We start from the raw sequence: 16371 nt of genomic DNA, 5'->3' as shown, positions 1-16371 counted from the left end.
TTGTAGGTGGACACATACCTTTATTTTTAATGTGGTGCTGAGGATCAAACTGAGTGCCTCACGCATGCTAGGCAAGTGCTTGACTTATGAGCCACAACCTTAGCCCCCAAAACTTCTTTATTTGTGTGTGATGCTGGGGATTGAACCCAAGGCCTTGCGTAATATGCTAGGCAAACACTGTACTACTGAACCAAATCTCCAAGTCCTAATCATTTTTCAAAGTTCTACATTGTCCCCATATGGAGAGTCTTCTGATCAAGATCAGGAAGACATAATTCTTTCTTTATTGTGGGTGTTCTTTTTATTTTCCTTTAGTACTGGGGATTGAGCTCAGGGGTGCCTTATCACCAAATCACATCCCCAGTTCTTTTTTAATTTATGTTTTTAAATTTGAGACAAGGTTTCACTAAGTTGTTGAGGTTGGCCTCGAACTTGCAATTCTCCTATCTCAGCCTCCCAAATCTCAGAGATTACAGGTGTGTGCCAAAATGCTCAGTTCTGTGTTCTTATATGACTTAGATTGATTACTTTTATGAAAATTTTGTTAGTTGATAAGAGATTACACCTATATATGTATATAAAGATTATAAAGGTATATACAAAGATTACAAATTATATATACAAAAAAGACTTTATAAAAAATATTATATATTCATATTGTTTCTTTTCATTTACTGGCTCTAAGGAGGAGGGTTGTATGTTATAATTCTTTGTATTTGACACAAAAATACTAAGGCTAAATATGTTTCATATAGAAAGAACTAAATACATATCTAAAGGATAGTGAAAAGAATCAAAAGTCCCTGTGGCACACTATATTTTGCAAAGAGAATATCTTCCATACCATATGGTCTTATGATGTTGTCATTCTTCCTATTAATAGAAGGGGTTCCTTATGTCTAGAGAGGCTTGTGACATAGTGTGATTGTGAGACTGTGTTGTAAAAAGCAAAACAGTTTTGGTCTACTTCTCTTTGGGATGTTCACTCCTAGAACCCAGTCATAACACTGTCAGGAAGAACAAGCAGGTCTGGGAAAAGGTCATGAGTAGTTAGTTAAGCTCATGTCCCTACCTGTAGCTGGCATCAACAAACAGACATGAGGATAGGCAAACTTCAGATGATTTCAGCCCTTAGCTGTTGACTGGATTATCCTCAGATATTGGTTAAGTTATATTTAGCCTTTAATTCTTCCCAGCTGAGAGGACCTATACACGGTGGAGTGGAGGCAAGCCAATCATGCTGAACCTTTTCTGAATTTCTGAGTCATAAAATCTGTGAGGTTATTTTACACCATTAAGTTTGAGGTGCCCTGTTTTATAATAATAGTAACCAACACAATGTATTAAAAACTCAGAAGTCTTTAGAAGATACGTAAATTTTATATGTGATTATTAGAATTATATTCCTCTTACCTTTTCAAACTTCAGTTTCACTGGTTTAGGATTGGTAGCAGTTACAGCTTCGGCAATTTCTTGACCAATCTTAAAAGACTGCTCCTTTGTGGCTCCTTTCAGTAGCACAAACATACTAAGGAAATTAAAAATGTAATAGGTAATGAGGAAGTCATTGTGACAAAAATTTTATCAAGAATAACTTTCCTGGCTAATACTGTCTAAACCAAAGAAAACATCCCTGCCCCTTTACTCTTTCTTACTAAATTGATTTCTATCTAAGCTTTCCTGCTTTATCATACTTTCCTGGTGTTTCATGGTGTACCTTGTTACAGAGCTTTAAGATACAAGTATTTCTAACTTAGCTCCATAGAAAATAGCTCAGATATCACAGCTGCTAAGAAGTTCCTGAATCAAACAGTGGAAAATTTGGGCTGGGGAGGTAGTTCACTGTTAAGAGAGCTTGCCTAGTACATGTGTGAGTCCCTCAGTTCAATCCTTAATAATGCATTAAAACAAAACAAAACTAAACAGAAAACCAAAACACACACATGCACAAGGACAAGGAAAATTTACTTGTGAGATGGCAGGAAATTTCCTTCTATTATTATCCAATTAAAAAGACACACATATATCTTGTAATCTATGTTCGACAAAGAGTAGTTACAACCTAAAGGCACCAAGAACAACACAGCCATCTGTAATTCTACCAGAGACTATAAACATTTTGTTTATCTGTAAATTTTTTTCTTATATGTTGTCACAGATCATATAGTCTGATAACCTTCTCCTTACATTTAATGATATATTGTGAATATTTTCCATGTCACTTAGTTCTTTAACATTATTTTAATAGTAGCACTGTATTTATACAACAATTAATCAAACTCCTACCACTGAAAATTCAGGTTGTTGTTTATTTATTTATGCTAAAATTTCATATAAAAATTACTTTATACACCTGTGATTATATTCTTAGAACAAATTTTCAGAAGTGAAATTTCTGGGCAAATAATGTATACTGAAAAATATTTTTTAAAAAATAGTATGAATTCCAAGAAAGGTATTTCTGATGTACAATTCCATAAACAATGTATATAAATCAAGAGGAAGGATTTGTAATACAGATTAAAAATATTTTAAAAGAATTCATAAAACAAAATTACATTTTTTTCTAATTTAATTCAGCTAACTTTATATTTCAGTATATACTGAGATATAATATATTGTAATTTGAGCACCAACCCAAAAATAATAGCCAATAAATGTAGTATTTAAACAAGAGAGATTATCAAGTTCATCTCCACTTATTTTGGTGGAAAGACATTAAATATCAGAAACAGATAATACTTTAAAGCATGACTTTAAGATTCCTGTTTCTGGGGCTGGGGTTGTAGCTTAGTGGCAAAGCATTTACTTAACAAATGTGTGAGGCCCTGGGTTTAATCTTCACAGCATTAAAAAAAAAAAATCTTGTTTCTAGCCACATAAACTAATCTTATGTCTGATATAAATGTTTCTCTATTGGACTTAAGTCCTGTTTGGATGATTTCTTTAGAAAAAACATTTCCCCGCTAATGCTGGAAATAGTACTTGTCTTAGAGCTGGCAGAGTTTGCAAAAAGGAATAATTTATTCAGATTTGCTTAAGTTCCTTAAAATAAAAATTGTTTCAATTTGAATTAATTTTAACATTTTAATTTTAACAGGTAGGCAAAAAGGCCTTGAACAGCTAATTATTACCTTTAAGCTAGGCTATACTCTGAAATGCTTGAAGATTTTTGTATTTTCTTTTTAGGCACATCTGATGATCATTATATCACTACAGCCTTATATTTTACTAGATTATTATAAAGTTTCCTTTTGAGTAGTTTTTTTTTTTTTTGAGGTGCTAGGAATTGAACCTAGGTCCTTATGCATATAAGGCAGCCACTCCACTATTAAGCTTACATCCCCAGCTCCAAAATTTCATTTTTGAACATTATTTTAAAAATCAACTTTATTGAGGTATAATTAGCTTATAATAAAATAAAAACATTTGATATTTTATTACAGCAGCCAAGCAAATTTCTACTACCACAAGAATATGTATAAGTACCATAAAAATCAAGATATAGAACATTTTTATCATTCCCAAAAGTTCCTTTACATATTTTTTTAAAAGAGAGAGAGAGAGAGAGAGAGAGAGAGAGAGAGAGAGAGAAAGAATCTTTTTTTTTTCTTTTTAATATGGACACAACACAATGCCTTTATTTTATGTGGTGCTGAGAATCAAACCCGGGTTGCGCCCGAGCTAGGTGAGCGCTCTATGCTGAGCCACAATCCCAGTCCTTACATATTTTTATAATTTTTTTACACTACTCCTGGCCTCAAGAATAATATGACATGTTTCCTGTTATTATATGTTAGTTCTACTTTTTTCAAGAATTTCATATAAATAGAACAATATGGTATATTCTCTCTTATATCTTGGCTTCTTTCATCCAGCACAATTTTGAGATTCATACATGGTGTTGAAGTAACAGTAACTGGTTCCTTATTTTATTGTTGAGTAGTATTCCATTGTATACACTGAAATTAATACATTATACTCCATTATAAACAAATGGATATACCACCATTTGTTATCCATTTAACCTTTGATGGACATGTGAACTGTTGACAGTTTTGGACTAATATGAATAAAATACCAATGAAGATTTGTATATAAGTTTTTGCACAGACTTATGTTTTTACTTCTCTTAGATAAATATCAAGAAATGGAATTGCTGGGTCATAGGTGAAGGGTATGCTTAATTTTATATGTGACTGCAAAACAGTTTTTATGAAAAATAAGTATTCAGATGCAATGATGAATGCAAACATTTTAAAATTAAAGTGCACATACACATGTTTCTATAAGGTTCTAGAACAGGCAAAACTATGTGTTAGTCATATTGTCTAACACAAAATCTTCTGATATAGAGATATGATACAGAGATAAGTGGTTGCATGGGGTAGTGAAATGAGGGTGAGGTACTGATTACAAAAGGGGAAATGAGAGAACTTTTTAGGGTGATAGAAATGTTCTGGGTCTATATATTTTTATACTGAACTATATACTGTAAACTTTGTTAAAATTTAACTCAATAAAAGTGATAAAAGTATATATGTAACTGTACATACACAAAAAATTAGGCTGTCCAAGCACATTTCACTCTTCAATTTACCAGATGGACTGAATGACCACAGCATCATATACACACTTCTAGAGTAGCTCTCACTACTATATTTTCTAATTTTCCTCCCCTTCCTCTCTCCTAATTAGAATGCTTGCTCTACAGGGACAGATAGATATAAGAGACTATATACAATTCCATTTAAATAAAATTCTAGAAAAATAATTTATTCATATACACGTATATATTTTAAGTTATTATTAAAAGGTTTATATTTGAGATTTTACCCAGTAGTGTTAGTGGGTTTGTTAGTGGCTATACTGTTTTGGACAATTTGATTTTGTGTCAAGTTTCAAGAGAGCGGGCTCATGATCAGTGAAAGTTTTGCATCTCTTAAAAGAATAAAGAAGACTAGCCTAAAAAGGGAAAGAATGTTTTAAGCTTGTTGTGGTGGCACATGCTTGTATTCCCATCTACTTGGGATGTTGAGGCAGAAGGATCTGAAGTTCCAGGCCAGCCTCAGAGAGTTAATGAGAACCTGTCTCCAAATAAATAATTAAAGGCCTATGGATGTAGCTCAGTAGTTAAGTTCCCCTTGATTCAATCCCAGAGTACAGGGGGAAAAAAAAGTTTTAAAATGTGCTTCTATTTGTCACCAGAGCTTTAAAATTATAGGAAAAACACTTGTCTTTGAGTTAAGAGGTTAAAATAAACATTTTGAGCAATGATTTTCATGATACAGAAGCAATGAGTGGTGACATGAGAATCACCTAGGAGGTTTTTCTTAATTACATTCAGGTGAATTTCCCAAAAGATCCTGATTCAAGCTCCCTACACAAAGTATGTGTCTTGTCAAAAGTCCTTTGCTATCCTAAGAATCACTATTATAGAGAGCTTCAATCACTGATGAGAGTAGGTTACATCCCACTGGATGGGATAAATATGATGGAGAACCATTATTATATGTAATAATTGAGCTATTATAAAATTAATATAAGGTGTTTATTACACTTTTAAAATGGACAGTAAAGAATATCTGCTTCAGAAGAAAAGTACCCTTGAATCCTTCTGCTGCTTTGTTAACTGATCTCCCTTATCAAGATCCCGAAATTCTTTATGAATCCTAATTCTTGAAAGTGGAGGAAGATACATTCATCATCACGTATCAAATTTCCTTCATTCTGATGAGGCAACTGAGCCTCAGAGGAGATAATTGACTTATTAATTGCCACTCAGTCATCTAGCAATATAGCTAAACTGAGAATCCATGTCTTCTCTTTCAGTTGAGAACTTTTTTCACTCTACCATGCATTACTTATTATACTTAGAACGCTTTTCTCAACCTTCTGTCCTCACAGACACAAAATTAAATTTAACAATAGAAAAGTAATTACTAAGGAATAAAATATTATTGGATAGGTTCGAATTCTATAGGACCAAAAACTACAAACCCAAATTTTTTGGCATTTCTAATAACCTATTTGTACTCTGCTGGTGTGATGTTACTGTTAACTGATAAAATTTTGAAAAATTTGAATCAGTTAACAGTAACAAATTTGGGCCTTATACAAATTTTGAAAACATTTGTTGAATGAATCAGGTAGTGAATGATGATCAAAAGTTCTAATAACACTGCAAATAATTTCACTGATTTGAGTCATAAAATACCTGTGAAATCTGATATACAGAGATAGCACCAGTGAGGAAACAAAACACTAGGTACTAATTTATGGCTTCATTACTGACTAGTTGGGTGATCTTGGGAAATTTTCTCACTTAAGGAAAATTTTTCTTAAGCATCACCCCAGGCACATTTTAAGGCTTCCTAAGGTTCCATCCAACAGCATATAAACTGCTGGTCTATAAAAACTATCAAAATCTTCTTTCACTTCTAACATTCTGAAAGCCTTTCAATTCATAAAGATCTTAAAAGGTACATAACATAATTTACCCTTTATAATAATTATTTTAAGATATAAGTGGAATTTTTCACATTAAAAGCAGTTTATATTGACCAGACTCCTGTGTATATGGTTTGTTTACAGATCACTATCTCTTGACCAATCAGAATCACATTTTCTGATTCTGTGTGTCAACAACTGGCATATACAAAACCCGAATTAAAATACATAATTTAAATGTTTAACTTTCTCATAAAATATTTTATAAGGAATTTCACAAGGTAAAGAATTTTATTTTAATAGATTTTATTTTTCTAGAACATGCAGCAGAAGTAGTTTCATTGAACAGTGAAATACCCAAAGCCAAAACTAAGGAATGGCTTTCAATGAGGAACATTAAGACGTATGGGTTTGATAATTTGAAACTATCCCCACTGCTTGTACTGAAATAGACACTATATTTAACAAAGTTTATTCAGCATTAATACGATAATGCTAACTGTATGTACATTTTAAAGAACTGAAGAAGATTAAATGTTGTTTAAAGATTACTTATAAACTATTTTTAGTGATTAGAAGCAATATCAACTATTGCTCTGTTGCACTGTAATGTGATCAGAGGTCCTTAGGCAAGTGCTTTAGCATAATCACACTGTTGTAAGTCCTTAATATTAAAAAAAAAAATTTCAGACTTTAAAATTTGCATACCATCTTTATTCTAAGAAGAATTTTAACAAGTCATATAAAGAAGATGTTACATAAATAACTGGTCCCTGAAAATTTTCAGCAAGAACAGAAGCAGTCTGGTGTTAGTAATTCACAATTTAAAAAGTCTTATTTTTTTTTGTCAGTTCAAGAATAATGGGCTTACGGAAGTCAGCATACTTTGGAATCAAATTGAAAACTGTATTTTTCTATACACATTTTTCTATGTGCACTTCTCTTAGAAGAAGGTCAACATATTTTGAAGCCTAATAAAAAGTTAAATGCTGTCACAACTTTGGCCACTATCCTTCAAAAATAGTTTTAATTATTTTAAGATACAAAATTAAATTGAGAGCTTCTACTATTAAGAGGAATTACATTAAAAGCAGTTTTTAAAAAAAAGTAGACTAGAGTCCTATTTTTTTTTGTTTTTTGTTTTTTTTTTAACAGATCACTATCTACTTGGCCAAGAGCTGCCTGGAGGAATGCTACTAGAATCTTTATAGTCTGAGCTCAGGACACTTACCCTTTCTGTCTCTTAAGATTGTATCTATAAATTAGGACCTGTATTAACACAGAACAGGAAAGCATGACAACTGGCAATCACTTAAGTAGAACTTTATTTTTTGGAAAGGGTTACCAGTAAGCCATTTCAAACACTGAAATAAAGACATGAAAAGAGGGAAAAAGACAATGACAAAACCCAAAATCCATTACCTGTCAGTATCGCCATATACAACCCTAGCACCCCATTTCTTGGTATCATTCACCAGTTTAATTGCTCGTTCCAGGGTCTCTCTGGCTTTGTGAACAATACTATCGCCAACCTATTTGTATAAACACATTGGACATAATTTGTTAATGCAGCTCAGTATAAGCCAAAAAGACTTTAACATTTAAACACTTTAATTACCATTTCTAGATATGAAACAAAAAGAAAACAAAATAGCCACGAATGTCATCATTCTTTCTACAAATATTAAATCAAATGAGATGAATTTAAAAGGCCCAAGCAACATGAAGACTTTCCTTGAGTGTGGGAGAGAACTGCTAATAAAAATTCTGTTTATTCTAAGGTCAAAATGTTTATATATTTTAAGAAAAGTATTATTTCTTGTTATGGTTTAAATATGTCCCCCCAAATTCATATATTGGAAACATAATTCCCAATCCAACAGTGTTGAGAAGTGAGATCTTTAAGAGGAGATTAGGTCATGATAACTAAGTTTTCATCCATGGGTTAATGTTATTACTATGGGAATTATTACAGGAGTTGAGTTCCTGATTAAAGCATGAGTTTAGCCTCCTTTCATCTCACTTGTTCTTGCATATGCTCTCTTGCCTTTCTGACTTCTGCCATGAGATGATTCAGCAAGAAGACCCTTGCCAAATGTATTCTTTGATTTTAGACTTCTCAGTCTCAGATATTCTGTTAGAGCAGCATAAAATGAACATTTCTGCATTATTTTGTTATAAAAATACAGTAATGAAAACTTTAAAATTCAGAGGTTGGGAATTAATTAGGAAATGTAGAAATGGCCTAAAAATTTTGATATTTTTGTTTTGCTTTAGTAGTATAATAATTTCCATTTTTTCTACTAGATCATATAGATCAGCGTTTTCAAATATAATAATATAAACTCCTAGGACTGATAAAAGTTTTTTTTTAATATTTCTTAAATCTATAGAAACATAAAATTTAATACAAACTTATTATTGCATATAGACTTTATAATTATAAAATTAAAAAATTTATCTAGTACAAACAAAATCATTACCAAAAAAATTCAAGTTAGCAGCATTATTTTTTGCATTATGGTTAGTATTTTGTTACTTTCAATGTGGATATTCCACTGTCTTGCATAAGTTTTCGGAGTTCACTTTGCCTACTATGAGCTGTGTGGGGATTCATTCTTCCTTTGCTTTTCACTTATTTAACCACTTGTAAATCTGGTATATCATTATATCTTCTGGTCTTCTTTTGGCATAAGAGGGTCATTAACATCATAAGTTTACACTGTTCTTTCTCTCACTAATAAATTATTATTCACTGTATTTGTGTTCATATCAAATAAACATTTTAAGAAATTTGTCTTATTCTATGAAAAATGTCTTTTAATTTTCAATGATCACTATAAAAGAAAGGTTTTGCATCATATCTACTGGTATGCTAGTAAATATGGAATGATTTTTATTTATTCTGATATTCAGATAAGCCAACCCATCTATAATGAGATCTCTATTTAGCACATGTGAAGGTATTATTTAGTTTCAAAGTTGTTGTAAACACCATTATAAAACTGTCACTGCAACTTAATGCTAATAGTTGGATCCAGATAAAACTATTGCTAAAATTAAGACAGTTTTCATAGAGAAAACTCATAAATCCTCAATAATATTAATGTTTATAAGAACTAGCTTGAAAAACTGACCCTATATTATGAAATGAAGCCCTTAAAGTTTCAAAATAAAATGAAATGCTTTAATTAACATTCATTCATTTGTTGCTGCTTCAGTCTCTTGAAGATACTAGAGATAGGCATCATTTACCTCAATACATGGCATTCTTCCAGAAAAATTAGCAGCTGTATAACCGAATGTGACATTTGCTATCAGCTTCAGTCCTAGCTGACGTGCATTGAGCATTCGTGACAGGGCTCTATCTTGCTTGTACGCCTTCATTGACTGCTTTACCATTAATCTAGTCTTCAATATTTCTTCAAGCATTCTTGGCAGCACACCCTTTCTTACTGAAGGCTATCATGAAGAAAAAAAAGAATGTGTAAAATCCCTCAAATAGTATAGATTTAGACAACTAAGAAGGAAACACAAAGTATAATAATTGCCAACTTTCATGAATTATAACATGCTAACAACAGAATGGCCTTAGGACTAGTGCCCATCAATACAAAATCATCACATTCTATTTCTTTTGAAGAGGATTTTTCTCCTAAAAGGTTCCTATAATGTTTATAAATCTAATGTATCACTTCTATGTGAGCTGAGAAGCCTCCAGGAAGGAGGATGTCAACTAGTGACCATATAACAAGTTCAAGGGAAATGTTGTTCAAAACTTTGATAAAAAACCCCCATCCTTCCAGAAAGACTCATAAACAACCTCAGTTTTTAAAGATCTCATCCTATTGACCCCACACAGTAATCTGCATGGAACTCCATTTATCTACCTTGGAAGAATGATGAGCTGGGTTGACTCTGCTGACATTCAAACCTGCAGTTCCAGGGACTCTAGGTATTTCAAATCTGATGCTTAGACCACTAAGCCATCCCCTCCGGCCTATATTTATTAGCAATCTGGAAGAGGGGATGAATAGTGAAGTGATAAAATTTGTTGTTGCCAAAAAAAAAAAAAAAAAAGAAAAAAACCATTTGTATTAATCAAGACTAGGGAGAATTTATGAGAACTCCAGTAGGAATGAAAACCATAAAACAGTATTAAACTTTGATGATTCACAGACACGTGCATGTTTATATATGTTGAATTGAACAATTAAAACCTCAGGTATGGGATAATCACATTCTTGGATATTAAAAAATGTTTTCATTAAGCTTTACACATTGGGTCAAATGTAGATATAAATTTTTTAAATGTTGTTAAAGGGAGATTTTATATATATATATATATGACAATGAGAACATATTCTAACCTCTAATTCATTTAGTGTATGTCTTGAAGCAGCCATAATATTCTAAAATGTAATATAAAAAGAACAGGGACCAAATAAGCAGAAATGTGCATGATATGATAATTGATTTCTATATGGGGAGAAATTTAATAAAAAAATCTATTTCCATGTCTCTGATTAGATCTCATTTTCTATATTTGACCCTGGAAATACACACTTAAAAAATTTCCCCTAACAGATTATACCATGATTTCTCTGGTAAAAAAAAAATTTCCTCTTATCTAAATTACGAACTGCAGTTTATCACTACCTCTAACTAACAGAGAATGATAATTTTGATAAGTACACTAGGATAAATGTGAGGGTTGGTGGGGTCCACTCTACCATCAGTCACCCTGCTTCATGATTCTAGTACAGACTCAGTAAAGGAAATAGAAATGAATAAAGTGGCATATTAGAAGCAATATAAACTTTCCTATTTGTTCTTAATGATTCATTTAGGAGGAGTTCCTTAGTTTCTTTTGAGGGAAAATAAAGGACAAAAAAAGGGACCCTATTATTTGTTTGGATATCTTCTTAAGAATGTAAACAAAAACCATTAGAGTGTCATTATATCTAAGGTGGTCTCCATTTGATTTAAAATAATGTAGAAAAACAATTAGTAGAGTGTATATGGTAAAGAAACTTAAAGTTTTGTGGGTATCATCTTTTGATCATCAAATTGCTATTGAAGTCTGCTAGATTCTTATACAGGGCAGACACCATGCATGTATATAAATTTATTTCTTGCAATCTTGCATTTAGTTAATGCAATTTAACAATTAAAGAGACTGTAAACCTAAATTCAAGTAAAACAAGATGAATGTTTTTTTCTGAAGTGGTTTCTTAGATGATTCCTTTACTTTCGACTTAATGAGATAAAATATTCAAGCAAAATTCGTTTGTTTTTTATTGTGCGTCAACAATATTTAAAACTTAGCTCTTCAAAAGTTAAGCCACAGTTGATTTCTTTCATTTAAAAAAAGAGTATTACCTTGACAAACGCTATTCCATTGGGGGACACTGTGATATCATGCCTAATTTGGTAAAGTAAATCTGGAGGTACTTTTAGAGAGGTACAGCCAAATTTGAACTCATCATACCTGTTAAAAAAGAAAATATTAAGCAAATACTTTCTCAAATAATAGAATAATTTTTAGGCAATTTTAGGAATCTTTCTAATTCCATTACAAATGCATTTGCAAACATCTATTTAAATATCAATTAGTGAACATATGTTTATCTGCCTCATTACAAAATGAAGTTCTTAAAGTATTCATAATTTATTAAAAGGACATTTCTTAAATGGTACTACACAAAAATCTATATTGAAAAAACAGATTTCAACTCAGCCTATTCACCTTATATTAAGTCCTTTAAAGAAAAACTTAAACAAAAAAAGATTATAAAAATTACTTCTCCAAATTCCTTTAATGAAAAGACAGAATTACCAATACAATTTTCACAAACTTTGTCTATACACAAAAATCATTAGGAAGACTATATTTCTTGGAATTCAAGAATATCTACACCTTTGAGAATTTAAAATGTTCTTTTCATTTAGTCCATAAAATTTCATTAATATGAATTAATAAAGTACATAGTTAATTTAACTTTTTTAAAAAATCAGACTCTTTCTAGGAAAAGTAAAGAGGATGTGACAGCTAGAATTATAAAATCATAATCCTCAAAGTGTTCTAGTGAAAAGCGATTTATATCAACTATTAAAAATAACTTTCATGTTAACAGAAATCATAGATATTCATATAGATAAAAATAAAAAAAATGTATTGTGTCTAACTACAACTAAAAAATAAATATTAAAAAAAGAAAGATACAAGCTTATCTATCTATTCATGATCCTCTTCATGTATGCATTCTTCCAGTAAGCTGAATTAATTATACCATGATCCATGTCAGTTATTAAGGCAACTATAATGAATGGATGCATTGTGCTACAGTCCATTCATTTTGCTCATAAGACAATGTGAAGCACAAGGAGATACTCAAAGCAATTTTACTAAGAAGTATAAAGCACAACAATATAACTGCAAATCTGAAAAAGCCTTACTTTCCCAAGTTCTCCACATGGCCAAGGCAGGTTGAAAAACAGTAGTTGTATGCAATCACAATAGAAGGATACAGTGACTGGAAATCCAAAACGAGAACAGAGTTGCTATAGAAGCGTGACTCGGGCTCCATAATTAGGGGAACACACTGTGGGGCTCTCATTTGGGATCTTTGTTGAACACTAGGTGTCACAGGAATATAGTTCATAGGTTTAGCAATACGCAGCATCATTGATTCCACACGGTACTGCAAACAGGGAGAGGTGAGAATTCAGTTTAAATACAAATATATTGGTCATTTGAATATATGATCATCATTTGGGGATGTTTTGCCCTTCAGTATAAGATTGCATGACTATTTTTGTTACTTTACAATTATAAAGTATTATTTAGTCAGCATTCAGGTGCCTTGGAGTTTTCCTAGTCCTATAACTTCAACAAAAACTGTAAAATAAGCAAATAATTAACAACAACAACAAAAAGTCCATTTTGGAAAGACAGATTCAATTAGATTTCTTTTTATTTTAAAATACAGCTATACCTAAATAAGCAGATGCAGAGACAACTGTATAATTTGACAATTTCATTTAAGAAATTGGTCAGTATGCTGGGAATGTGGCTCTGTGGTAGAGTGCTTGCCTAGCGTGTGTGAAGCAATGGGTTTGATCCTCAGCACCACATAAAAATAAATAAAGTTTTTTTTTTTTTTAAAGAACACAATTATTGACTTCTTTAAAAAAGAAAAACTGGTCAATAATCTCTGATAAGTTTCTTTGAAAAAATTAGAGAAAATGAGTTGTTAGGAGACTTGAGATAGATATACGTTTTTCAAGAAGAAAATCCAAGGATTTCTGAATTGGTCCGTAGCATAACTAAATCAAGCAATTAATGATTGTAATAACCACTATTAAAGTACAATTTGAGGTATCAGAAAAAGAAAACACACAAAAAACAATATGGGTCCACTGAAATATTCGGATGTGGTTTTAAGGTATCTTTGCCTTTTATTAAAAGTCAGCTTATATAGTTTCTAAAACTTGTGGGGGAATAATAAATAAAACAATTTATAACCAATGAATAAACAGAATGCTGAAGTAGTTAAAACTCTATTTTTGCTGTATTTACTGATTTGGTAGATTAGAGAATATCGAAATTAATTAAGATAATTAAACTTAAGGATTTTATAAGATAAAGAAACTGACTGATTAAGGTAGTATTTCTGATGCTTAGCAAAGTATTTAACAAGCTACAGGTAAAAAAGGTATTTGTTAAATGAAAACATGAACTTATTTTCAGTAAAGTATTTAACAAAATATCTCATTATATCCTTGGGAAATTAGTTACAAAAGTATTAAATGGTTTCTAATATAATTTTTCTTTAACATTTTAAAAAACTTTACATAGACCATTTACATTGATTTTCAAATTCTTTATTTTTACATTAAAAATTCTATTGGGATTTGGAACAAGCTACATTAGAAATGTAAAATAAGAGGTAAACTTTCTTTGCTGATTCCCCAGTTCTAAGGAACGTCTCTAATCATACAAATAAGATTCGATGATCTAGATATTGATTAGTTGGTATTACATAGTTTAAAAAAAATGAAATCACTTCAAACACCTCAAAAGTGAGCATTTCATACAGAACTTTCACATGTACAAGAAAAACTGTTACCTACCTGTGAACCCCGAGTCAGTACATGTAAAAACTGAATGCCAAAAAGTCTAGCCATTTCACTGGTTTTCCCAATCAGGTCCAGCTGTTCTAACATCTGGAGATTTCCACGAACACGGCTAACATAATGATCAACCATCTTCCATCTGTTAAAAAAGAATTCATGATGTGAACATCAGGGAAAAAGCTGGATACTTGAAACTAGTACTATTTTCTACCCTAAACCTACATATTAAAAGTGAGGTCACTCCAGGGGAGAGAGGGTCAAGATATGAGCTTTTAAGCAATGTTATGTTAAAAAGTATAAAATTTCGGAATTTCAGGCTGGGATTATAGTTCAGTGGTAGAGTGTTTGCCTAGCTAATTGCACTAGGCTCTAGACTCATTCTCCAACACTGAAAAACAAAACAAAACAAACAAAACAAAATTCCAAGCATTTTAAGAGCTTGAAAATTGGTGATAATATATAAAATTTATACTAGTACTTGTTTAGGTGGTACTGCCAAGGATAATCATTTTAATATTTTTGCTTATGTTGCTTTATTTTTATTATAAAAATTAATATTCCCTCTTAGGTATCACTGATGATTATACAATAATTATTTATCATATCTATAAGTTTTTAAGAACATATAGGTTTTGTGTTCAGTGTAAACACTAGTTTAAAACAGCAAACTACTGTCTAATTTAAATCAGATAGTAATAGTATTTGGTACTGATAGATGCTATAACAGATAAATCTGAACATTATGTTAAAAGAAGCATGTTACAAAATATCATATTTTGTATGATTTTTGTATTGAAATGACAACTTAGAAAAATCAGAAAAGTAATTATTAATGAGACAATACAAAGGGTAAATACGTTTCAAATCAATATTTTCTGTGAAGTTACAAAAGTTCTATTCTTTGGCTTAAATGTTTTTAATACTAAACTCTTTGCCTTACCTTTTAAAAATTTTATTTTTATTGTTGCATTATAATTATACATAATAGTGGGATTCATTACACCACATTTATATATGCACATAATATAATTTGATCAATCTCATTCCATAGTACCTACCCTCTTCCATGATCTATTTGTAGATACACTGATCTCCCTTCTACTATTATTATTTATTTATTGAATTATTTTATATTTATGGAATTCATTATAGTATATTTGCACATGGGTATAGGTAAATTTGGTAGACTTCATTCCTCTGTATCTGCCCATGTTCTCTCTTCCTCACTCCTTCTTGATACCTTTTTACTACACTCCATTGGTTTCCCTTGTTTTTGAGAGATCTTTTTTATTCCTTCTTTCTCTCTCTCTCTGGCTTCCATATAAGAGAGAAAACACTTGACCCTTGACTTTTTGAGTCTGGCTTATTTCACTTAGCATGACGTTCTCTAGTTTTATCCACTTACCATCAAACAGCATAAAAACATTCTTTTTTTTAATGGTAGAGTAATACTCCATTGTATATATGTACCACATTTTCTTTATCCATTTGTCTGCTGATGGGCACCGAATGCTGGTTCCATAACCTGGTTATCATTAATTGCGCCGCTGCTATAAATGCTGGTGTGTATATATTATATATATCACTATAGTATGATGATTTTAGTGCTTTTGGATAAGTACCAAAGAGTGGGATAGCTGGTTGATACGGTTGCCCATGTCTTCTGGTACAAATACAGACAAGCAAGCAATAACAATAATAAAAGGCCCTTGTTAATAAATACAAGGAAGTTTTAATTTAATACTATATTATTAAAATATAAAAAATGATTCAAGGGTATAT

The 16371-nt window shown here is 31.2% G+C and overlaps 1 protein-coding gene across 6 annotated transcripts in view; it reads right to left on the bottom strand.

Annotated features, from left to right (window-relative positions):
• Rev3l (REV3 like, DNA directed polymerase zeta catalytic subunit) overlaps positions 1-16371 on the bottom strand; it is a 167395-nt gene that overhangs the window by 23068 nt on the left and 127956 nt on the right. For 5 of the 6 annotated variants that reach the window (XR_013424964.1, XM_078019448.1, XM_078019449.1 and 2 more), the window contains 6 exons: positions 14587-14728; positions 12910-13154; positions 11833-11941; positions 9706-9912; positions 7873-7982; positions 1414-1528 (listed from right to left, as the gene is read on the bottom strand). Coding sequence is in view for 4 of the 6 variants with exons in the window: in XM_078019448.1 (XP_077875574.1) it covers positions 1414-1528; positions 7873-7982; positions 9706-9912; positions 11833-11941; positions 12910-13154; positions 14587-14728 (928 nt within the window). In the remaining 2 variants the exon portion in view is untranslated. Of the gene's footprint in view, positions 1-1413; positions 1529-7872; positions 7983-9705; positions 9913-10340; positions 10468-11832; positions 11942-12909; positions 13155-14586; positions 14729-16371 lie in introns of those variants that run through there. The other variant, XR_013424965.1, reaches the window with a different exon arrangement.

This window comes from Ictidomys tridecemlineatus, chromosome 8, assembly GCF_052094955.1.
Source record: "Ictidomys tridecemlineatus isolate mIctTri1 chromosome 8, mIctTri1.hap1, whole genome shotgun sequence".
Classification (NCBI taxonomy): Eukaryota; Metazoa; Chordata; class Mammalia; order Rodentia; family Sciuridae; genus Ictidomys; species Ictidomys tridecemlineatus.
Note: the sequence above shows the minus strand (reverse complement) of the source record. Positions and strands in the feature narration are given on the sequence as shown.